Source organism: Meles meles, chromosome 16 (assembly GCF_922984935.1).
Source record: "Meles meles chromosome 16, mMelMel3.1 paternal haplotype, whole genome shotgun sequence".
Taxonomy (NCBI): Eukaryota; Metazoa; Chordata; class Mammalia; order Carnivora; family Mustelidae; genus Meles; species Meles meles.
The window spans coordinates 56,849,570-56,874,935 of record NC_060081.1 but is presented as its reverse complement, the minus strand read 5'-3'; the positions used below and the strand labels follow the sequence as shown (position 1 = coordinate 56,874,935).

General features: G+C 49.5%; 1 protein-coding gene across 3 annotated transcripts in view; it reads right to left on the bottom strand.

Moving 5' to 3' along the window:
* Nucleotides 1–25,366, bottom strand: part of TM9SF4 (transmembrane 9 superfamily member 4) — a 50,635-nt gene that overhangs the window by 7,466 nt on the left and 17,803 nt on the right. For all 3 annotated transcript variants that reach the window (XM_045980358.1, XM_045980359.1, XM_045980357.1), the window contains exons 2-14: nt 24,027–24,140; nt 19,311–19,410; nt 14,494–14,662; nt 14,264–14,393; nt 12,968–13,091; nt 11,367–11,485; nt 11,139–11,250; nt 9,728–9,798; nt 7,215–7,347; nt 6,102–6,183; nt 5,932–6,007; nt 2,650–2,733; nt 279–454 (exon numbers count right to left, since the gene is read on the bottom strand). In XM_045980358.1, coding sequence (XP_045836314.1) covers nt 279–454; nt 2,650–2,733; nt 5,932–6,007; nt 6,102–6,183; nt 7,215–7,347; nt 9,728–9,798; nt 11,139–11,250; nt 11,367–11,485; nt 12,968–13,091; nt 14,264–14,393; nt 14,494–14,662; nt 19,311–19,410; nt 24,027–24,140 — 1,490 coding nt within the window. The remainder of the gene's footprint in view (nt 1–278; nt 455–2,649; nt 2,734–5,931; nt 6,008–6,101; nt 6,184–7,214; nt 7,348–9,727; nt 9,799–11,138; nt 11,251–11,366; nt 11,486–12,967; nt 13,092–14,263; nt 14,394–14,493; nt 14,663–19,310; nt 19,411–24,026; nt 24,141–25,366) is intronic.

Genomic DNA, 25,366 nt, shown 5'->3' with positions numbered 1-25,366 from the left:
GTAGGTAAGTTGCCTAGATCTGAGTGATGGTCTTAACCTGTCTCACCTGCATTTTTCCACCCCTCCCTTCCCTGTCCTGGTTCCTACGCCAACACCAAGTCTGGCTACAACTTGGTCCTCTTGAACCTGGAGCGAAGTTAAGCTTTCATGAAGTCTACTAGAGCCTGCTGGAGCTGCTGAACACCAGTCACAACACCCCCGGGGGAGGGGACCCGTTCCATGTCCTCCCAAGGAAATGGCTGAGGGCAGCATCGGCCTTGCCCCTGCCGGAGACTCACCCGACAAACCGGTTCATGTACCATCGCTGTTCAGGGATCTGCCGGGGAATCTGGTTGGTGCGCACGGGGTTGTCATACGGCTGCTTGCGGAAGCCGAAGTAGTAGCCCAGGTAGACAAGGGGCAGGGAGATCCCAAACCACATGCACAGCAGGGCCACCATGGTGGGGAAGGGCACCTGCGGGCACAGCGCCATGAGCCACTCCCTATAAGCCCAGGGATTGTGCAGGGGGGAGAGGGACCCATTGGGTCCCCAAAGAAAGAGGGACACCATGGTGGGGAAGATCCTGCAGACAGCTCCCCTCTCCCTTCAAGGCTCCTGGCCAGAACCTCCTGGGACTGAGTCAGCCCCGTGGAAAAGCGGAGGGCAGATGGAGGACCATTTGGGCTATGAAGTGGAGAAGAACTACGGCATCCCAGAGGAGCTTGTCAGCCAGGGAGGAAGTGGAGAAAGAACGAAGGACCGAGAACATGAGGGGGAGATGAGGCCAAAATGAAGGAGAATTAGGTGGTATGTGAACTGGAGACAAAAGGGCAAAAACACAAGTGCACAAATTGTATGTTCCCAATTTTGTTAAAATAAAACATCATAAATATACTATGAAATTTAAAAAAAAAAAAGCAGGTAACAAAACTGTATGTATAAGATTCCATTTTAAGGGGCACCTGGGTGGCTCAGTGGGTTAAGCCTCTGCCTTCAGCTCAGGTCATGATCTCGGTCCTGGGATCGAGCCCCCCATCGGGCTCTCTGCTCCACAGGGAGCCTGCTTCTCCCGTCTCTCTCTGATTGCCTCTCTGCCTATTTGTGATCTCTCTCTGTCAAATAAATAGATAAAATCTTTAAAAAAAAAAAAGACTCCATTTTAAGAGAACCATCCCAATATTTTTTTTTTTTTTAAGATTTTATTTATTTGACAGAGATATCACAAGTAGGCAGAGAGGCAGGCAGAGAGAGAGGAGGAAGCAGGCTCCCCGCCGAGCAGAGAGCCTGATGCGGGGCTCGATCCCAGGACCCTGGGATCACGACCTAAGCCGAAGGCAGAGGCTTTAACCCACTGAGCCACCCAGGCGCCCCCCAATATTTATTTTTATTTTATTTTATTTATTTGACAGAGAGAGAGGTCACAAGTAGGCAGAGAGGCAGGCAGAGAGAGAGGAAGGGAAGCAGGCTCCCTGCTGAGCAGAGAGCCTGATGCAGGGCTTGATCCCAGGACCCTGGGATCATGACCTGAGCAGAAGGCAGAGGCTTAAACCACTGAGCCACCCAGGCGCCCCCCCATCCCAATATTTTTATGTTTACGCGTCTACAGAGGGCTGTGGCCAGAAGTTAACAATACTTCCTCAGGGGGGAGGTAGGGGTTAGAACTGACTTTTCGTTTGCTTTTCCTGCGCATTTCAGTATTATTTTTACAAGAATCATGCAAACTGAAGGAAGCCAATTAATATGGGCAAAGTGTTTAGAACAGTACTTATTCCAGTGCAAGCACAATATGAATGTTTGCTATTTCGTTATAAATTTAAAATTGCATCATGCTATTTTAAATATAGCTTAAAAGACTGCAAAAATATACTAATGATGGGGACACATCATTAAATTACAGATTACATCAACTTCTCTGTACTTTCTAAAATTTCTCCAATGAGTATTTATCATGAGTTTTTGGTAACTGGGATGAAAACGTTGAGAGAGAAAAGGAACAACAGGTAGAAAAGAGGAAGTGAGAGGAAGAGCATGACTGTCTTTTCTGAGGGCGACTTCCCAGACTGCTGCAAAGAAGCCTGTCCTCCTGCACCCCAGAAGACCTTTAAGAAAGGGGCGCCTGCAGTGAGGGGAGTGGCTCTAAGGCAAAGGCCTGCCCCACATCCCCTGCAGCCCTGCCAGGGATTGAGGGAGCGGATGGAAAACCCATCTCCCCACCCCCCCACCAAGCTCACAGTCCTACTGTGAGTCTTGGGTAGCTGCAGGCAATGACTGGGGCTGGCAGGATCCCTGCACTGAGGGCAGGACAACTAGTGGGGACTGGATCCGAGGGGCAGGGACAGGAGGAGGAGAGCCCTGTTTGGGATACTGACCTAATAAACTCATACCAGGCAGCTTTCCCTTGGCTCAGGCCAAGGGAGATTCCCCAGCTGGCCCCTGGACTGTGGAAATCTCCCTTTAGAGAAGTGAGCTTTGGCCAGCTCTCTGCAAAAGCCCACAAGAAGGCCAGGGCCGGGGCACGGGCAGCTGGATGGGCTGGGAGGGGGAAACCCCGGGGAGCCCTCAGGCCCTGGGGCTGGGAACAGAACTCCGGGGACTCAAAAAAGGGAAGAGAACAGCAGGAAGTGACCTCCCAGAGTGGGACCCAGCACAGCTGGTCCCCCCTTACTTACTGCTCCTGATGAGTGCTTTCCCCAGATGAAGCAATTCAAAACGAAGCAGATGCCAAAAACCACGCCGGGGTAGAGTGTTGCCGTCTGGAAGCAAGGGAGACCAGGCTGGGGTGCTGCCACCTGTTCCAGTGGGGCTCCCAGACTAGAGGCTCTCAACCCTCCTTCTTCTTCAGGATCCAGCTCCAGGGTAATTCCTTCCAGAAAGCATCCCCTGGACTGCCTGTTCCTTGCCCTCATCCCATTCTGATTACGTACTGTTACCTGGCCAATGCCTGCTACCCCCAGAGACTGTGAGCTCCTTGGGAGGAGCGTGTTGTCGTCCCTGCCCCCTTCCCATCCACTGATGTACGCCCAGCATTTAGAACACAGTAGCTGCTCAATAAACATTTGTTGAATGGGAATGAATAAAACTTTTACAAAACGCGTACAAGTGGATCCCAACACAAACTGCCTAGAATGGTGGGTAAGCTTGAACTGTCTTAGGGGTGGCGGGCACTGGCCTCCACAATCAGCTCACCTAATCCTCACTATGGGCCAGATGGAAGGATTATCATTATTTGCTTTTATTTATTTATTAAAAAAATTTTTTTAAGATTTTATTTATTTGACAGAGACACAGTGAGAGTGGGAGGAGAAGCAGGCTCCCCATTGAGCAGGGAGCCTGATGCAGGGCTCGATCCCGGAATACTGGGATCATGACCTGAGCTGAAGGCAGATGCTTAACAACTGAGCCACCCAGAGGCCCCTCATTATTCCCTTTTAAAGAAGAGGACACTGGGGCCCCTGGCTGGCTCAGCCAGTAAACATCTGCCTTTGGCTCAGGTCATGATCCCAGGGTCCTGGGATGGAGCCTCACATTGGGATCCTTGCTCAGTGGGGATTCTGCTTCTCTGTCTCCCGTGCTCTCGCTCTCGCTCTCTCTCAAGTAAATAAATAAAATCTTAAAAAAAAAAAAAAAAAGAAAGAAAGAAAAGAAAAAGAAGAGGACACTGAGGTCCGGCAGTGTTAAATACACACTCCCAACTTCACAGTTAAGGAAGGATCAGGGGCTCAAACACAAGCAGTCTGAGCCCAGAGGCCAAGCCCCGACCGACTGAACTATATTCCGTCCAGTCAGTCTCTCCGGCCAGGGCCCAGGCACACAGAACCGAAGTCCCAGACCTACAGGAGCTTCCTTCACTGCTGGGGCTGCCTGAGCATCCAGGAGGGCCACTGACCACGATGCCTGAGGCTCACTGCAAGCTGGCACTCAGCCTCCAATGCCAACTTCGCCTTTGCCCACAGCTCTCCCACACCCAGTAACTGGTTGCGGCTCCTGCATGTCGCTGTCCCTGGGCTGGTGCAGGCAGAGTGAGCACCATCTCAGGGTATCTGCCACCTGAGTGCTAATGCTGAGTCTAGGGCCTTCTGTGCAGTCTCCTTCCAGCCACAAAAACCCTGACAGGTAGGTGTGACCATCCCCCACTGGAGAGATGGGGAAACTGAAAAAGGACAGCTAGGATTGGGATCTAGGAGATTCCAGAACCCCAGGCTGCCCTGCTGGCTTCTTTGGTCCGTCTGAAAACCTCTTCTTCAAGGCCCAGCTCAAATGTCATTTCCTCCCTGCCTGCACGGTCCTGCTTTACTCCGCTGTGTCTAGCAGGGCATCCGTCAGCCCTCCTAGCAGGAGTTTACAGACTAGACATTGTGCTGGACAGGCGAGTGAGAACAGGAGAAGAGTTCCAGCGAGGCAGACAGAGCCACAGATGGAGACCCACCTCTATGGCACTACTTGTAGGCATGAGGCTCTGCCTAGGCTCCTCTGGGGTACCAAGGAGGACACAGAAGTCAGAATGGGGGGAGGAAGGGAGGTGGCTTCTAGAGGGTGACCCTAAGACGTAAAGGATGAGGTGAGGGGAGTGAGGGAGCGGTGTGTCCGCAGAGGGGAAGACGGAGGCCAGAGGAGACAAGCAGTGAGGGGTCCGCATCACTGTAGGCCACAGCACATGCCCAGAGCACCAGGGAAGGGTCAGAATCTTGCAGGGACACCAGGGACGCCTAGGACAGTACAGGGTCCAGGTGAGAGGCAAAAATGCCCAAAACCTGGGCAAGAGTTCTAGAGCCAGAGCTGCAGCGGGGAGGAAATTCATGGACTATTTGGCAGGCAAACCCTCAACACCTATCGTCAAAGAGGCGGCGGGCAGAAGGGAGTCGGAGGCAAGGAAGCAACCCAGCAGTCTGGCCTGGGGGTCCCGGTGAACGCTGCCACCACCAGAAGCAAGGAGCAGGTGTAGGGCAGAGAGGCGGGGTGTGGCGTGGGGCCTGCGGGGGGAGGTCTTGGGGTACCTGTGGGAGGCCTTCCAGGAAGAGCTGCATAGGGTATTGCCTGGGTTCCACACCTCTATAGATCCCCAGCTCTCGGGTGCCTGAAGATGCTCGATGCATCAACAATTCAGGGCCTTTCTTTGCTTCTTCCAGAAAAGCCACCTTCACAGCTCTTCTACAGTGAGGGCTTTGTACCAGGGGTGTGGCAGCTGGAGCTGAGATAGCCTGGGCTCCCCTGGGGCTTTCAACAGAGTGGGAATGGTTTCAGGACCATTCCTAAGGGCTCTTCCAGTTTTCTGGAAGACTTCTTCCAGTCTTCTTCCAGTCTGACACAAGGGTTTCCCGGGGCTTTAGGGGCCTCCTTGTCTGGGACAGGGTCAGGGTCACGGCTCCCTGGGACGTAGGTCAAGTCCCAGGCTTCTGCCAGTTTCTGTGGTCTTTTCTGCTGCCAGAAACTCTCCCGACCACCAGGAGGACAGAGAAGGGCAGAAGCTGTCTTCCCTGAAGAGGAAATGGAGGCACCGAAGTCTGAAGACAGGCTGAAAGCAACCTGGGCCTGGCTTCTTCTGCCCTGGGCAGGTAGTTCTCTCTACTCCACTGAGCAGGGTGTTCTCCCAGCAGCCCTGCTGATCAGTTTCTGGCCTTAAAACTCTGACACCAAGGCTTGGTGTCAAATACTGTTATTCTGAATCTCCTATTTCTTCTCCTAATTTAGCCATCAAACAACATAGGCTAAAAATCACCGAAATTCAATCCCCTTTTCTTATGGATGCAGCACCAAGGGTCCTCAGAGGTCCCAAGATGCCTGTGGTGGGAACGCAGCGTTCCCTCCCCTTGGGTGTGTGCTCCCCCCGCCCATCCTCTCGTCCTCTATACCTCTGATCCTAAACTCCACCACAGACCACCCACACTGCTGAGAAGCCCAGGAAGAAGCTTCTCAGCTCCACACCAACACTGGGAGGAGGTTAGGATGCTTACACAGAAGGCTCCTTTCTTCCACCGATGGCCTTTCAGAGTACGGTACAGCCGGCCAGCAGCAAATCCACCGAACACCCTGCGGGGAATGGTAGGGAGCCACACCAGGGAGATTTGTTAGTTTGAGGGCAGGCTGCCTGGGCCAGTCCCAGAGTTCACTCAGACACACCTACCCCATGAACATGAAGAGGAAGCAGGCCGTGGTCATGAGAGCTCCCCTGCTGGAGGGCGACAGCATCCCGAGCATGGCCACGACTGTGGAGAGAGGGGGAGAAGAGAGACAGGGCGGCTGATGGCCAGGATCCCAGGGCCCTGGCCCCCATCCCAGGCTGGTACTATGGGCCCAGGGCAGATGAGGCTTGATGAGGTTCCCTCTTCCCTTGGCCTTTCTGACAGCATACTCCCTCGCTCTCTACAGAAGATCGGTCTTAGCCAGGGTCACAGGAGAGCAGCAGCCGCCGGGTGCTGGCTGGCCACATGTTCCCTGCAGCTTCCAGCCCACAGAGCACTTGCAACTGGCCAGCACAGAGCTCAGAACATCACGGACGCCTGCTCGCAGCATTTGCCTTCTTGGCCCTGCGACGGGTGGGGGTGCTGCTTATCTACTTCTCAAATGAGAAAGCAGGTTCGCAGAGGTCAAGGGAGGTGTCCAAAGTCACAGAGCCCGGCGGCATGAGCCTGAGATACAAACTTAGGCAGATGCGCTGCTAAGAGATTAGATCTTAAATGTTCTCATCACAAGAAAAAAAATCATGTAACTATGTGCGGTGATGAATGTTAACTGAACTTACCGCTGTGATCATTTCACCATATTTACACACAGCAAACTGTTGTACTGTACACCTTACATAGTGTTACATGTCAATTAAAAAATAGTTTAGATGGTAAAAAAATTTATTTTAGGCAGACTGACTTCAGAACTGTCTATAATTACTATGTATTAGGGTTTGGAGGGTCGTTTTCTGAGAAAAGACCTGGTGTGGACTTGTGTAAGTCACTTAAAGCCTGACTGCCGAGGGAGGCCAACCTCACAGCACTGGCGTGTGGCTTTGCTGAGAGTGGACGTGGTAGGCGACCCACAGTGCTGGAGCGCTCTGAGGGGCAGCCAACCACCAGAGCCTGGTGCTGAAAGGACCCGGCCCTCCCGCTGGCATGGACGACTCCGTCTGGCCCAGTAGTGCAGACCTGCCCTGTTCTCCAGGGGCGGGAGGCCACCTCTCTCTCAGACTCAGGCCTGTGCTCTCTGGTGACAGGACCCCACTGCTAGCCCCAGCAGGCCCACTCACAGATGACGATGAGGATCATACAGAAGAGCTGAATGCCTGAGCCCAGGAGGGAGCTGAGGATCATGGGGTACTGGGGGGGCCTGAAGACGTCTCCGTGTACCAGCTTCCACCCAGACTCTTCCATGGTGTCTTCCTGCAGCAAAGGGCCAGAAGTGAGGCTGCTTCTTGGGGCTGAGGGCGCAGCTCCTATAGGGACCCACACCCCTGGACTAGGGCTGAGGGTCCTTTGGGTGTCAGCCAGCCTCCACTCTGACCTGAGAGTACACAACATGACAAAGTACTCCCCAGAGAAATGTCACACGGAAAAGGAGGGCACAAACATGAGGCTTACAGCTACATAAAAGGCAAAACTCCTCCCCAAATTCCATAAGCCTGTGCATGGAAAAAGAGCATAAACATCAGCACACTGAAATGTCAACTGTGAGAGTTTTTTTTGAGTGGTGAAATTTAAACGCAAATTTTTTTTTTTTTACTGATTATGAAAGTAGTATGTGCTCTTATGCAATAAAAAAGTAAAAAAAATTTTTTTTTGGCACATGGTATGCTTCAAATGAATAAAAAATAATAAATGTTTACAGTAGGGGTGCCTGGGTGGCTCAGTTGTTAAGCGACTGCCTTTGGCTCAGGTCACGATCCCAGGGCTCTGGGATGGAGCCTCACATCGGGCTACCCGCTCAGCGGGAAGTCTGCTTCTCCCTCTCCCACTCCCCCCCGCTTGTATTCCCTCTCTCTCTCTCTCTCTCTCTCTCTTGCTCTGTCAAACAAATAAAATCTTTAAAAATAAATAAATAAATAAATAAATGTTTACAGTAGAAAATTTTTTTAAAATTTGGAAAGACTGAACAAAAGATCTAATACTCATAAGTAAACTCAAAATTAAAAAAAAAAAAAAACAGACAGGGTGCCTGGGTGGCTCAGTGGGTTTAGCCGCTGCCTTCGGCTCAGGTCATGATCTCGGGGTCCTGGGATCGAGTCCCGCATCGGGCTCTCTGCTCAGCAGGGAGCCTGCTTCCCTCTCTCTCTCTGCCTGCCTATCTACTTGTGATCTCTCTCTGTCAAATAAATAAATAAAATCTTAAAAAAAAAAAACAAAAAAAAGAAAAATACAATTTATACTCCCAGCACTTAATGATATCATTGTTTTGACACATTTCTTTTAGCCCTTTATGTATATGTGTGTGTGTGTATATATATGTGTATATATATATATATGCATATGTATATATAATTTTTAAACACAAAATTGGAACCAGACCCTATTTACTGCATACTTAATTATTTTCAGGTGATGTCTGATCACAAGCATTTCCTCATTTCCAGTAAGTACTCTGCAATTCGTATTTTAAATTTTTTTTTTTTTGACAGAGAGGGATCACAAGTAGGAGAGGGGCAGAGAGAGAGTGGGGAAAGCAGGCTTCCCGCTGAGCAGAGAGCCTGATGCGGGGCTCGATCCCAGGACCCTGAGATCTTGACCTGAGCCGAAGGCAGAGGCTTAACCCACTGAGCCACCCAGGAGCCCCTGCAATTAGTACTTTAATGTCGGTACAACTTTCTATTGTATAACTGCACCATAACATAGCCAATCCATTTTTATGGAATATCAGGCTATATCTAGTTTATTTAAATTATAAATAGAGCTATAATAAATATACCTAGACCAAGTCTTTGTGGTTCTGACAGTTTCCTTTGGAAAATTCTAAAAGAACGACTGAGTCAAAGCAAGTTAACTATTTTATAGTTCATGCTATGTATATAGACAATTCATAACTTCTCAGAAAACTACAAATTTATACTTGCATGGGTGGCGTGGAAAAGTGCTTAGCTCACATCTACCTTGCTGCCGACGACTACTACATGAAAACACACTTGGACCGACCTAAAGGTCCAAAACTGTCTTCTCATATTGTTTGAATCTGTTTTTTTGGGGGGTGGGTGGGTGGGTGGATAACCATCCCTGAGGTAAAAATGTTTTTTCACATGTTTACTTGCCATTTCCTAGTCAGTAAATTTTTTGTTCATCCTGACGTTAGAGATTTTGGGACTTTTTAAAACCAGTTCTTTTAACTATTGCCTCTTTTTTCAAGTTTGTTGCACTTTCCTGTCTTATCTATATATTCTGACATGTGGAACAGTTTTTAGATTTTTTTTTTTTTAAGTAGCTCCAACACCCAACATAGGGCTTGAAGTCACGACCTTGAGATTAAGAGCTATGTGTTGTACCAACTGAGCCAGCCAGGCATCCCGTTTCAGATTTTTAATGTTATATTCATTAAGTTTTCTTTCTGTGACTTCTCCCATTGCTTTTATGCTTAGAAATTAGAATGCTTATCCCTATCATTTTGGGTCATTACACATTTTTTCCTTTTCAAACTACTCTATGAAACCACACACACACACCCCCACCCACCCACCACCACCACCACCCCTCGACCCTTGGTCTGCTAGGCCCAGAACCCTACTGCTAGTCTGCCCTCCCTCTCCAAGTCCATCCCTCCCCAGCCAAGACCTCGTACAATGTCATCCTCCTTGTTATAGTTGGCAATGTCCTTCCGGAGGGTCCGAATGATGATCATGCTCAGGATGCCTGAAACAAACAGGGGTCGGGAGGAAGAGGCCTGAGCACTGCCAACGGAGCCTCCTGGGCCTGGTGTTTCGCTGAGTGATGGCTGGCACACCTGGCTTCCTCCGGTGGGCAGTGGGTAGGCAGCTGCCTCAGGTTGTCTGCTGAGCAGAGCTCCACCCCAGCTATCCAGAGAAGGGTACATGGAGGGTCATTCCCCTGGCAGGGGAAGGAAAGAGCCACTGGGATGGGTTTGGGCAGTCAAGGGACACTGCTTTTTATTCCAGGGAGAGCAGCACTTCCGCTGCTCCACGTCTTGGTCCTCCTGACCTCTGCGGCCTCACTGCCTCCCGGGCTGACCTTCCATGCCGCCCCTTCGTGCTTGCTACTTCTGTCCTCAGTTCACAGCCTCCGTGCCCCTACTGGGGCTGCTTCCTGTTCCTTTTGCCCGCGGTGCCCCACTGTGCCCTGGCGCCCACTCCCACTTCAACTTACCCTAGGCATCTTTACCTTTCAACACCCCAAAAGGTTCAGAGGCCCCCCACTTGTACCTCTATAGCACCCTGTTTCCTCTTCAGGTTAAGACAATGGGCTGTATGACCTCAAGCTAACTTGACGTTTTAGTCTTGGCTCATGGAACTTGAAGGACTGAGAGGTTTGGAAAGGACTTATTAACATAGCAGCTGCCCCTCAGGAAATGTTTAATACAGAGCAGCTAAAATCATCTTTGCTTCCCATATGATACTGAAATGTGGGTGTCACTCCACCTCTGCCCGCAACCCTCCCCCTGGCTCACCGGCCAGCTTCTCACCAAGCCTATCCCCCTGTAGGGCCATGGCCTTTGCCGGACCCATCTTTCCCTGGGTCTCTGAGTGGTGGCTCCTCTCAGTTCAGAGCGGTTTTCTCTCAAGCAGCCTTCACCCTTTCTCAAGAGCTGTGTATCTGGTCACCCTGTTTATCTGCCCCAAAGCACTTACCATTATCTGGACTCAACCACTTCTCTGCTCTTTTGTCTCTCCCAGCACCAGAACAGACTGTGAGGGGCTGGCCTTGCTCAACACCATATCCCCAGCATGGGGCACAGTCCTTGCACAGGATGGGCAACAACGAAATCTCGTCCAATGACTCAGTGAAGGTGTGCATGGAGCGGTGTAACTCTCTTCCTCGAGGGAACTCTCCAGAAAGGAGACTGAACCTTGTTCCCCTCTGCATACCTGATGCCTAACACAGAGCACTGATGTGTGGTTTTGACCTACACTTGGCCCCGAGAACACTCTAGAAGTCCCTCTTTCGTCACGTGATGCACCTCAGACCTTTATGCCTCACCCTTTGTCCTCTCTACCTCCCGTCCGCAGATCTCTCACCTGACAGGAAGAAGACCACCACGACAGAGTTAATGATAGAAAACCAGTGGATCTGCACGTCACTCATGGTCAGGTAAGTATCCCAGCGAGAGGCCCATTTGATGTCGCTTTCCTGGAGGGGAGGGAGATAGAGTGGAAAAGCAGCGCTTTGAGTCAGACCTCTTGCTAGACACCTCCTGCCCAGACCAGAACCCTCCTCCCCTGCCATGGGCTCCAGCTCCTTCTCACCTCCCAGTGTACAGAGTAGGTAAAGTATAGCTGGTTCTCCTTGCTGGGGTCGATTTCTTGGGGCGAGGAGCTGGTACCCTCAGGCAGGGTGCATGAACTCTTCTCATCTGCCTTGATGTCTGTGAGAGACAGAGACTCAGTCTGTTCCTGCGGGGACCAGGGCCACTGCCTGGGGCTGTTCCGGGGGGTGCCCTCAGAGGCTGCCTACTGCTGGGACCCAGGGTCTGAGGGGAGGCAACAGAGCTGTAAACCTCCTCCCCAGAGCCCTGACCTTCCTAAGAGCCTCTCAGGCTGCTGGGTGTGGAAGAGAGGGTCTGAGTCCCTCATGTGACTCTCTTTACTCAATTCAAGTGTTCATGTATTCACTCAATCAGCCCCACGGAACAGGAAAAACACCACCGACATTTACTCATTCACCGGGTCCCCAGAGTGCCAGCACACCAGTAATTCAATCACTTAGATGCTTCTGTCTTCATTTACTCCTCTGTTCATCCCATTATCTGTCTATCCACTCAACCAACCACCATGCAATAAGCACCTCTCTGCCCAGCACTCTGCTGGGGAGAAAATGGTAAGAAAAGGAGACAGAGCCTCAAAACTTGAGGAAATGGCTGAGGGAAGAAAACGTCAAGAATATCATGCAATAAACATGAAGCTGTGCTCACAGTGCTCACCAGAAGCAGGACAGCACTCTGAAAGCACAGGAACTATGTCTTACATGAGATTGTTGGGGATGATTTTGTTTGAAAGCTAGGTTCCATAGCTTAAAAAAAAAAAAAAAAAAAAAGCCAGAAACCTACCACCACTACCACAGCCCGGGGGTGAGCCAGGGCTGAGAGGTGAGAAGCTAGACCAGCCCCTATCGGGTTTATGGGGCTGGGCTCTCAGACTCCCGCACAGACTCCCTCCCAGACTCTGGGTCTGGGCCAATTCTCGTCTCCGCAATCACTTACAGAAAGGAAGAGTAAGGGGCGCCTGGGTGGCTCAGTGGGTTAAAGCCTCTGCCTTTCGCTCAGGTCATGATCCCAGGGTTCTGGGATCGAGCCCCGCATCGGGCTCTCTGCTTGGCAGGGAGCCTGCTTCCTCCTCTCTCTCTCTCTGCCTGCCTCGCTCCCTACTTGTGATCTCTATCTGTCAAATAAATAAATAAAAATCTAAAAAAAAAAAAAAAAGAAAAAGAAAGGAAGAGTAACACAGAAACCAGCTGTCTGACTGCTCTGTCTGCATCACTGCCCCTTGTTCTTCAACCTAGGGGAAGCTAGCTGGCTCTTCCGAGAGGCCCAGCCAAATCATAGTCGCTGTTTGTTCTCGGCCAAGTCACCAACCTCTCTGAGTCTCCGGCTCCCCATCTATAACCACCACACAATTCCAGGGGCAGCGAGAAGTGGTAAACAGGGAAGGTGCCAGGCCAGGACACAACAGGTGTCAGCTCTCCCCCTTGCTCCGTCTTCCCTCACGGGAATGTAGTGACCCTACCTTGGCTGGGCCCATATGCCACACTGTGGCCTATCAGTCATCTGAGAATCAAGTGTGAGAAGACCCTGGGAATGGAAGCCCAGGCCCATCCAGCCCGGCCCCTCTGGTCATACCTCCCCACTCACCCTCCAGCCTGATGCTCTGGGGAATCACCTCGAAGCGGACGACGCGGTATGTGTGCTCCTGATCCTCTTCCAGGTCCTCCCGGTGGTAGTAAAGGATGAATGAGAGATGATTGTGCAGGTAAATCTAAAACAGTAGTGGAGAGAAGAAAATACCTAGTGGTCCAGAAACAACCAGAAAATCATCCCAATATCAGGTCCCTCCCCTAGTCCAGCAGGCCCAGCCGTTTCAAACTGCCAAAAACACTGCTCTCACGGCACTCCCCACTCAGAAACCGTTCAGGGGTCCCTGGGGCTAACTAGATAAGAGTCTGGATCCCTTAGGCCTGGCGTTCACATCCTTCTATCATGTTCTCAGACATCTAGTTCACCTGGTCTCCCCCAGCCCTTTCCTGCCCCGTGAACAGTTTCCACACTGCAGCTCCGTTCCAGGCATTCACTCCGGTTAGAATGCCAACCGACTCCACTCAAATCAAGCCTCCCTATTTTTTAAGACCCATCTCCTCCGTGACAACCTGAATGTACAACGAGCTCTTCTGAGCTCTACTGGCATTGATCGTCACAGCACTAGCACCATCAGTGATGGCAACTGGGACTTAAGATGCATGGTCCCACATGGTCAGCTCTCTTCTGAATTGGGATTGGAAGCCTGCTGAGGTCGGGAGCTACGCCTCAAAAGAAATGGTTTTGTCCTTTACTCCCTTCATAGAAGGTTGAAGCTCAGTTTAGAAAATTAGAAACACAGGAGAATCACTGTTATTATCATTGCCATTATTAGCGTATTTCTCAGAGGCTGTGCCATAAAATAGTAGACACACCAATCATCTCCTTTACTCTGTGTAACTACCCCAAGGGGCAGCTATGGACACTGGATTCCTTTTACAGATGAGGAATCAAAGGCTCAGAGAGCAAATGGGTAGGCTCAAGGTCTCTCAACAACTAGTAAGTGATGGACGTGGGATCCAACAGCCAGGGAGCCAGCACGCTCTTGACCAATATCCTACCCAGCTCTCCTACATACTGTTCCAATTCCGTCTGTTTTTTGTTTTAATCTTATAAATATGGAATCTGACTTTTTAAGGGGCTGTACCTTCCATTTCCTGTGTAGCATCTGCCAAAGCCTTGTCCAAAGCACGGACTCTCACAGCCCATGCTCAGGAGCACCAGGAGAAACCTGCCTTGGCCATCCCACCTTTTGTTATAAACCTAGAGCTAAATATGTCCCCCTTCCCTGTGGCCCCAAGGGCTCGTGACTTACCAGGTGAAACGCCCCCAGCCCTTCATGCTGAGACACTCTACCTTATTGACGTCTGTGAAGCCGAGTCGGTAGCCATGTTCAAACTGCACATCTTTTTCCTTCTTCTTGTCATCACCATCGCGGTTGGAGTAGAGCTCCAGCCGGGTGGCCACAGGCAGGTTGTCGGCGATGCTGGAAACCCAAGGCCCCGCTCAGTCCCCCTGGACTGCCTCTCCCATCCGTGCCCACCCCACCCCAAGTTGGGGCCAAAAGGGAGCGCAGGACAACTTACAGGTGGACATAGTAGTCTTCCGTGATCCGCTCGGCCACAAGCCGGCTCTGCTCCACGGTCAGGGTCACTGGCTTGCTGGATTGGCTGCACAGAACCTCACACTTCTTTTCGCTGTTCATTAGCACCTGGAAAGGGGTGTTGACAATCCGGTCCCCTCTCAGCACCTCTCCTGCCGTAAGAGAGACACATGGATCTCAGAGCTTCAGCCCTGAGCCTGCTGAGGTCACCAGAGCCGAGGAGACACTGCTGACTTGCAGGGCCTTTGGCAGTTCCCCAGCCTGGCACTCGGTGTTCTACCCTACCTGGAGAGAGCCAGCCCCTCCGCCTCCCACCTGGCCTCCCCACCCCACTCTGATACCACCACCAGACTCTCCAGGGCACATCAAATACTCTTTGCCTCAGGTGCCCCTTCTTGCCCATGTTCCTGGGAAGCTCTTCCTCACCCTTCAAGCCCCACTTCTGTTCCCTCCTCTGGGAAGCCCTTCCTGACCTCCTCGGGGCCCAGCTTGTCCCTCTCTCCCCTGATTTCCCTCTGTGTAGAGGCAGCGTCATACAACACTGAGGACTGGACCGGCTACCGAGCCCTGGCTCTGACGCTTACTGTCTTGGTCTTGGTAAGTTATATAACCTCAATGAGCCTCAATTCCCCGATCTGTAAAATGGGGATAATAACAGTAATCATCTCCCAGGGTTCCAGTGAGAAAGCAAGTATGAGGCACACAGCAGGCTGGCAACAAATGCCATCTTAATTGCCAGCATCACTCCTGCACCTTTTCACACACTGCCGATGTGACTTTGCACCGGGCGCTGCCATATTAAGCATCTGCCACCCCTGACTGGGAGCTCTTTTAAGGGCAGACAGTATTTCCCACTCATTTCTGGGTCTTCAAATTCCAGTTCGGCCAGGGAGGGAGGTGGGGTACTGCACACTCGCTGCGAGCCTACTGCCTCAGAGCAGGGGCAGGCACCAGGTGCAGAGCAGCTCAGGGCTGCCCACGGTCAATGGCACTTCCCTTCTGAGCTGTTCCAACAGTTGTACTGAGATGATGTGAAACTGGGGAAAGCTGAAGACGGACCGCCGCTAACAGGCAGGACGAGCGCCTGCACATACACAGAGTCCAACACGGGCTTAGCAGCAGGGACCTGCCTGGATTCGGCCCTATCTGCCTGGTCAGTCATTTTTTCATTCATTTCGTCATTCATTCACTCATCCCCAGCATCTACCTGGTATTGCTTATGGGCTTGACCCTGAAGATGCGATGTTAAACATACATACTCACGGAGCTTATGATGTAGTGGGAAGATAGACTTGGTGAAATCATGACATAACAAGAGGAACTTGCTCTAGACATGGGGAGCAGGTCTAGGAAATCTTCCTTGAGGAAATGATGTTTGAAGTGAGCTCTAAAGGAAGAGGGGCACTGACTACGTAAAGAGACGGAAGAAGAACATTCTAGACAGAAGGAACAGTACATGCAAAAGCTCCTGGGGGTGGGAGCATGTGCTGAGCTGGAGAGGCCTGTGGGTCACAGCACAGAAAGCAAAGGGGGCAGGTGACTTAAGGTGAGCCTAAGAGATGAGCTGGAGTCAGACCTCAGGGCCTGTGGAGCATGCTGGAAGTTTGATCTTTATCCAAAAGACCCTGAGGGGTTTCTAACAGGGATGGAGGAAGACATGACCTTATTCAGATGACAGAAAGATCACTTTGGCTGTTTTGAGAAGAAAACACAGAAGATGCAAGGGACTGGCTAGGGCGATGCCAGTCAGTTACGCACGTGAGCGAGGACGGTGGCTGGACGGGGCGGTGCTGAGTGTGGAAGCAAACACGCGGATTCAGAAACTACTGAGCCGGGGAATCGGGGCGGGGGGGGGATACAAAGGACAAGTGAGCAGTGGCGGGAGACTGAGGTTTCTACAACAGGGTACTAGCTGGGAAAACAGAAAGAGGGGCACATTTAGATGAAGGCCTTTCTTCGGTTTGGACATGTCAAGCAGGCAATTAGATACCCAAATTTTGGGCTCGCATGACACATCAGGGCTGTGGACGAAAGCTGTGAGTTGCTGGAGTACGAACAGTAGTGGCAGGGCACAAGCCGCACCCCTGTGAATAGTAGCTGCCCTGGTGAGTGTGGACAAGGCACTTAGGAGAGGCATAGGGAGAGAAGGGGCTCTCCTTCCCCCGTTTTAGAAGCTGAGCCTAGAGAACCTAGGGATGGACTAGCCAGTGGAGAGCAAGGACGCCAGTAAGAATTGTCTGCAGAGTCTGCTGGGGAAACGATTCAGGTCACCATCTTCATTTCACAGAAGACGACCCTAGAAGCAGACAGGGACAGAGACTTGCCCGTGATCAGAAGAGGAGACTGTTGTAGCACTACGCTCTTGGACTCCTTTCTCCACACCACGCCCTGCTGCCCATTTCTTTTTAGTCTACACAGAGCTCACTTGAGGAAAGGAAGAAAACACACAGAGAGGAACAAGACTGGAGACCAAGTAAGCAGGTATCACATCTTGATATTTAGAAATTAAATTAACACCAAGAGAGAAGATAGGCTAGTCTGGAACAGCTCATCTCTAATATGCAAATGTTCCTTTTAACTTTTTACAGCTGGCACAGATCACTGGCCAGGCTAAGGGAGCATCAAGCAAGGAACGTGGAGCCTCTAAGTGACTTGGAGGCTGCGGCCCAGTACATCTGCCCCCAGACACTCCCATACACACTCCAGCACGGATCTCCATCAGCGCGATCACCACAAGCACAGCCCTCACACAGCCCAAATGAACCTTTCTGGAGAAGGCAGTCTGGACAACAGAAAGAATTCTGTCTTTAGACTTAAAAAAAAAAAACAAACCCTGAGTAATATGTTAATATGTCATTTTCTCCCCTTACTGGCCACATGATCTGTGGAGCAAGACTTTTAAACCCTCAAAGCTGCCCTTTCTTCTACTATGAAACGGGAGCAATCATACTGGTGAGTGACTGGGGCGAGAAACTACCTCCTTTCACCTCACTTCCCTTACCTATGTTAAGGGGAATAGTAAGAGGAGCTATTTCATAGAGCTGTTGTGAATATTAACGAAGTCAAAGCACAGAAGTGCCTGGAACAGCGCCCAGCTCATGAGAGCCCTGTAAGTAATAATGGGTGATAATGAGAACAGAGAGTATGAGGCTTGCCATCAAACAGGTATGTAACCAAGGAATTTTCTCCTCCATTTGGGCAGGACACTAACATTGAATCCTACTGTGTCAGACACTGGGCTAGAAGTGGGAAAGAGAGAGGAATATAAGGTATAATTTCTCGACTCTAAGAACCCATAGGCCATGAAGGCAGGCACTCCACAAAGACAGACTATAGCAGAATAACTTTTATACGTAAACGTTTCCATTTCTGTGAGGCAGAACATTCCCCAACTTCATGGAGGATGCAGCAGAGGCTCAGAGGGGTTAAGGTCACCCAGTGTCACACAGAGGGGTGCCCAACTGCTGAGCACAGGCTGGCAATGAGTCCACACCAGCTCATGGGCATGAGAGGAACTGTTCTGAGGGTCCTTTGACCAAGAGGACAAAGCAAGTCAAGTTTCTCAGGCAGAGACAAGGTGGCCAGAGGGAAAGGGAAAAGAAGGCTAAGTGACAGGTTGGGGGCACAGCCCAGACAATCAGTGGAAGTCAGTCCAGGCCCCGAGACAACAGTAGGAGGCAAGATGAAGGGATGGGAGGTGCTGCCTGCTTTTGGCTAAGCTGACTACAAGGCCTGCCTCCAGCTGGTCTGGGACACCCAATACCTGATCGTAGATACACTTATCAGCTGGGGACTCTGGAAACATCTGAGCCAGGGGTAGCTCAGACAGTGAAGGCAGACCTTTCAGAGGCCTGCTCAAGAACCAGTTCTCTCGGGGCGCCTGGGTGGCTCAGTGGGTTAAAGCCTCTGCCTTCTGCTCAGGTCATGATCTCAGGGTTCTGGGATCGAGCCCCACATCGGGCTCTCTGCTCCACAGGGAGCCTGCTTCCTCCTCTCTCTCTGCCTGCCTCTGCCTACTTGTGGTTTCTCTCTGTCAAATAAATAAAAAATATTAAAAAAAAAAAAAGTTTAAAAAAAAATAATAAAAAAAAAAAAGAACCAGTTCTCTCCTTTCTCCTTCCTAAGCTATAAGAGGAAAGTCTCCTAAGCTTCTTGAGGTCAGAGACAGCATCTACCCACATTTTTATCTCCAGGACTCAACACCGACATGAGTAAGTACTAAGAATCATGTAGGGAGGAGAGGCTTCCAAATAAGCCTGCAATTCTAGCAAATGGAGAATTATTTGAATTGGAAAAAGATGACTATTTATGGAACATACATTCCAGACACTGTGCTGGGTGCCTCGCACATTTTTTGAAGCAAGTCTTGCACACTTAGCAAGAACTACAGTGATGCCTCTGCTTCTTTTAGGGCCAGAGGTAACCACTCACTTTTTTAATTAAAAGCCGAGTAGGCTGCAGAGGCCACGAAAGAGAAGGGAATATCTAGCAATCAAAGGAGGGCTGGTCTGAGCAGCAGCCAAGGACTGAAACTCTGAAGTCCGACTACATAGTCTCTAAATCCAGCTTGGCTGTTAATTAAAAATATAACCAGAGGCAAGTCACTGAACCTGTAAAATGGGCATAAACACAGCATCTGCCACCCCAGAGCTGTTCTGAGGCTTGAATAAGCTGCTCTGTATGTAAACGACATAGAATGGTGTGCGGCACACAGGAATGTCAGGGTTAACCGTTACCGTCGCCACCCAAAGACGCGGCTTCCCATTTGGGACAGGCTGACACAGTCAGAGGAGAACTTACCCAGATTCTCTGCCTTGTAGGTGATTTTGTTGGGTTGGCAGAAGGGCAGCGAGTAGTATTCATAAGGTAGCTGGGTTCGAGAGCTGGTAAGCTTCACAGCCTAGTGGGAGAAGAGAGGCTGTTGTTCGTCAACCCAGAAACCCAGACGGCTGTTTCAATAATCCTCCCCAGTACCCACATATCATTGGTACACTTGGTAATATTATTAGCAAACTGACAGCAGCAGATCACAGCTGTAGTATGCTAGATACTATACGGTCTACGATTCTGAATTATTTCATGTTTCATTTAGTTTTAGACTACATTATAGTTTTGTTTGGAATCATAACCAAATTCAATACATTCTGAAAGTCTGATATTCTTTGACCCTGTAATTTCACTTCTAGACGTCTTTCCTAGGAAATAACTCCAAATGAGGGTAAACTTTAGGAACAAAGAGGTTCACTCCTTACTCATAACCATAGTGCTCTCCTGCCTGCGGTTTCTCAAGCCTGTCCAGCTCTTTACTGGCTCAGGCTCTGTGCCCACTGCTCCTTCCTGCCTGACTCCAGGCCTGTCTGGCTCCTTCATACATTCAGGTCCTGGCTTATGGTCCCTCACCTGGAAGCCCTCCCTAACTAGCTTGTCTATGGGAATCCCCCCATTTGCTCTATTCCAACATGCACAGTTTCCTAGGTAATGTGTCTGATAAAACATAATTATTTTGTTTACTTGTTGCTTAAAAAAAAGAAAACAGTCTCTTCCACTAGAATTTAAGAGTTAGGCTCCGCGAGGATATGGACCTACAGAGCCAGGCACACAGCGGTGTTCATTAAATGTTTGCTGAGTGACCGAAGTGAGGAAAAATGCAAAAACAAGTATAAGCTCTCACGATCGGAAACTGGGCAATAAACCGTAATAGGCTCATTCAATGAATATTACACATCATTAAAAACAAGGTTTAAGGGAGCCTGGGTGCCTCCAGCTCAGGTCATGGTCTCAGGGTCCTGGGATTGAGCCCTGCATCGGACTCTCTGCTCAGCAGAAAGCCTGCTTCCCTCTTTCTCTGCCTGCCTCTCTCCCTACTTGTGATTTCTCTGTCAAATAAATAAATAAATAAATAAATCTTTAAAAAACAAGGCTTAAGGAGACCACAAAGGAGAATGTTTAGGAAGTGATGCATGCACAGAGAATATAGCTCTGGAAATGGTGACACTCATAAGCAACGCCAAACCATAGATAAATAGAACTAATCAAAATGTTACAAAAAGTAAATTCTGATCCACAGGCAAATAAAGTTATCTTTGCTATTTAGAAACTACCAACCATTCCTATGCACCATCTAAAAAAGTGTAAATACTTTTTAGAATCCAGGTCCACAATCCCTATGTAAAACTTGTACTTTGGAACTAGGAATTTTTTTGGTTTTTAAAAGGCAGTATGGACAACACCCCCCAGCTGGGTCTGGGACAGTACCCCATATTTGATGACTGTGCAAAGAAATGCAAAAATATTCATTATAAGTGGGATAAATAAAGTCAAACACTTCAGGCCAAGTCTTGTCAATGAAAGCTTAGAAAACTGGGTTTCAGAGGTTTTCAGATGTTGGATAAAGGGATTGAGGACTACTATTAAGCATTTCATAAACTGCTTGAGCCAAAATGGCCAAAAAGTTAGTGTCTATTGTAACAGCCTGTTATTTCATTTCTTACATTCTCTCGTTCTGGATTAAAAAAAAAAAAAAAAAATCCACGTTACAGAGAGACCGAGTCCCAACTTTATGTTCCCTCACCCTTCCCACCCCTCGACCCAAAGTGTACCCTCTCACAGCCCCAGCCTGGCAGGCCCAGAAGCCAGGGCCACCCTCTCCTCCCTGTGCCACAAGCTTTGCTCTGGAGGGGCTTTTGGCAGAAGCACTGTGAGGAAGGGTACTGCAGTAGGTCAGAGATGGAGCAGTTAAAGACTAAGCCTCACGGGTACCTGGGTGGCTCAGTGGGTTAAGCCTCTGCCTTCGGCTCGGGTCATGATCTCAGGGTCCTGGGATCGAGTCCCGCATCGGGCTCTCTGCTCGGCGGGGAGCCTGCTTCCTTCTCTCTCTCTGCCTGCCTCTCTGCCTACTTGTGATCTCTGTCAAATAAATTAAAAAAAAAAAAAAAAAAAAAGACTAAGCCTCACCACATCACCTCGGACAAGGTGGTTTATTTCCCTGGGCCTTGATTTCTATTATCTGTAAAATATACAGTAACTCTGTAAAATATACAGTATCTGCTTCAGAGGGTTCTTGGGGGGCATCTGCGTTAAGTCATGCATAATGTCTGGTATGTAAATAACCCTCAATAAATGTTACTTTAATTACTTTTCCTGAAGGTTACAAGTCTGATTTGGGAGGAAGAGATATGCTCACAATAATGCAACACATGTAATGTTGCATTTACTCATTAATTACTGCTTAGCTCTAAATGAACTTTTAAAAAAAGACTTTATTTATGTCTTATGTATGTATGTATGTATGTATTTAGAATGAGCGGGGTGGGGAGCAGAGGGAAAGGGAGAAAGAATCTGAGGCAGACTCCACACTGAGTGCAGAGCCTGACACAGGGCTTGATCCTACAACCCCGAGATCATTATCTCAGCCGAAATCAAGAGTTGGATACTCAACCATCAGAGCCACCCAGGTACTCCTAAATGCAGATGCTTTTTAATGGCCACTCCTCAGACATACTTATCCACCCTGCCAGGCTGCATGCTAGGAGCTGGTAACACAGTAATGATTGGGACAGAGAAGATCCCAGCTCTTCTAAAACTTGATTCCTAGCAGTTCTCATTTTTTTTTAAGCAAATGTATTATTTACAAATTTTTCCTCTTCACTGGTTAATCCCCCCCAGATAATCACAAGTTGCTTGTATGTGACGCCCCAAATAAGCATGACAGGTAGCAATTTTGTCATTTTGCTAATACCTAAAATGTGGCAGCAAACACAGGGGCGTGTACGTGATGGCACGTCCTCTGGCTGGTCCTTTGGGACCGTCTTCTGCTTCTCCTTTTGAACACTGTGATGCCCAGGGGAAGATAAACTTGATGTTCACACAATCTTACTGCTTTGCTTTTGCACAGACCAGTAAAGACGTGGTTCAATGCAGTAATGAGGCAAGAAATGTATATTTATTTTAGGAGCAGAATTTATTTTCATAACCTTGTAAGTTCTGTTAGCCGTTTTTACACAATCCCTAAGGGTCCGAAGGACTACTTAAAAATTTCAACTACACATTACTTTGCCAAGGGGGGAACAGTGTGGTAGTCAAGTAGTTGGGGATTTAGAGGTGAGAGGATGCCAAGTGTCCTACCCTAAAAACACTGCACGGGGGGGGGGGGGGACACAGAAAAATACTGAAGTATTAAAAGTGGTTATACTTGGGTGATGACAGAGGAGCGTCCCTTTGGCTGAGAGCCCTTGTATAAGTTTACACCCCGTCCCTTGTGATGATCTATATCCAGTGACTGGTTCATGGAAGGATCCAGAGAACCAGTCCTCTTGTTTCAATTTGGAACAACTCCAAAGGGCCGGCCATTCCAGTTCCAGAGCTTTCCACAGGCATCTGTTGTACCACGGCTCCGTGACTCCCTCTGCTCAGTCCTGCTTCCCTCCCGCCCTCCCAAGTGGCGACCCTCAGAGCCTACCCAGCCAAACTGCACCAGATCCCCACTTTAGAGTTTGCGCCCTGGGAAACCAGATCCAAGAAAATCCACCACCAACCCCTATCCCTGCTTGGGGCTCTGAGAAGGCCACCAACACACTGTTAAAGAGCCATTAATCAAGGTGCCAGCCTGCCCACTGCCCCTGATCAACCATTTTTTAAGTGACTCCTTCCCCACCTTTGCCCGTTGATTGACCCACAGCGGGCATCTAGCTTGAGAAGCAAAGACGCCTGGTTGGATGGTTTCTCTCCAGACTTGTTCACACACCAATGTGCCTCATCTACTTACCATTGATTCTACTATGTATTTGGCTCCAACTCATTTTTAGGGAAATAGATTTATTTAAGGAGCTAATACTGTATCACCATTAAAAATGGAAAACCAACAGCAGCCATAAAATCATGAGCTGAAGTAGCAGCTATTTTTCTTAATACACATTAAAAGAAAATAGGTATTAAAATAAAATGAATTTGTCATCTCATCTCTTAAAATCATCTCATATACCACCACTTAGTGAGGGAGGACGCAGTCGGGAAAACCCAAACTAGAGAGCCCAGCTGGTGGCAGAAACTGCAAGTGAAAACACAGAGGCCCTAATAGGCTGTGTATGCGCAGACAATCTGAGTCATGTGGAGAGAAGCTGGGAACAGAGAGGAGGATGGAGCTGAGGAAACAGGGAGGCAGGCTGAGAGAGACAGAGAGAGACACACAGACACACACACCTAGAAACAAAGACACACGTGAGGGTGAGAGTGAAAAACACAGATATGGAAAGAACCAGAACCAGAGCGAGAGCTGAAGAGAAAGAGAGGGACACAGAGCGAGAACACACTCAATCAGGCAAAGTCGCAGAGAAGAGAGAGATGAGGGAGCAGAGCTCCTGAACTGTGGGCTCCCGCAGGCACTCCCCATCCAGTCACGAACCAGGCAGGCCCTGGCTTTTGTTCTCTGCAAGCATGGGAAGGACAGGACCATCTCACCAGGGTCCTCCAGCCACGATGCCCAGCAGGGAGGCTCCAACAGTCCGGCGCGGCACCTACCTTGATTTCTACAGGGTCGTTCTGGTGGAAGTTGATTGGAGCAACCCCAGGGACGTAGAAGGCATGTGTACCACACGTGAGAGAGAAAAGCAGCAGGGACCATGGCAACCAGTCCTGCTTGGAAGAAGAGAGGTCGTGGTTGGAATGGGGGAAAGTAAACATCTTTCTGGGGCAGATCAAGTCATAGAAACTTCACATCTGCTTTAACTGACCCAGTCCCATCCCGGCTCTGTAAGTGCTGTCTTCCAAACACCCCCAAGAGTCCCACAAGGCACTGATTCTGCACTTCTAGAAACAAGTCACAAAATGAGTGAAGTAATTAACATGGGGACAAAAGGGAAGACTGTAATACAGGGCAGCCACAGCTCCCCAATTCCAGATCAAAGTTCTTTTCACCTTTTCACACTGGCTCACTTTCACACTGGCTCACTCTCCAGTATAGCTAGTAGGAAACAAAGCTCCATAATGTTCCACCAATTCCCTTTTCTCTATATAGTAAGATGTTAGGAAGCTCCTATGTGACCAATATATTTTCCTACAAGCCTTCTCCAGATTGTACTGACCTCATCATTTGCCACTCTCCTCCTCACTCAGCCCCAGCTACACCGGCCTTCTTGTTGTCTCTTGTCAGCAAGCCCTTCTCAACCCCTCTGGGCCATCACCCTTACTGTTCCCTCTGCCAGAATGCCCTTCCCACAGACCCCTGCGTGGCTAACCTCATTCCTTATTTCATTCAGGTCTCTCTGAAATGTCAGGTCCTCAGGGAAGCCTTCACTGCCTATCCGACCTAAAATAACACCCTCAGGGCTTCCATTCTCCACTCTTGTACTTTATTTCTTTTCATGGACTTCTCTACATACATGCACAACGTGCATGTACATCATCTTATCATGTACAATATGCATTTGTTTACTTGTGCAGTCTGCTGCCCTCCACTCAAGTGTGATCTCTGTGAGAGCAGGGGCTGTGTGTCCCCAGGGCTTGGCACCCAGCAGGCACTCAGTAAATGACTTGCATGCAGGATAGTCACCTGGGAATTAAAGGCAAGACCAGACCAATTGCTGGCCTCAAGAAATGCACTCCATCAAAACCTCTCTTTCCCTTCATTAGCAACATGCTTTGCCCCCTCAAGGAACCAGGAGAGCTTCCTGATTCTCTCTCCCTACCTGGTGTGAACAAGGAACTCTTATCCAAACACCCAGATCCCAGACTCACTAGTGCTCCTGCATCTCCACTCTCTCTTCACCCCCGGAATGCTACAGCATTTCAGACCCTTGTTTCTGCCCACCAGACACTGGCCACAGCTTTCCAACCACCTCGCCTTCACAGCCCCTCCATCC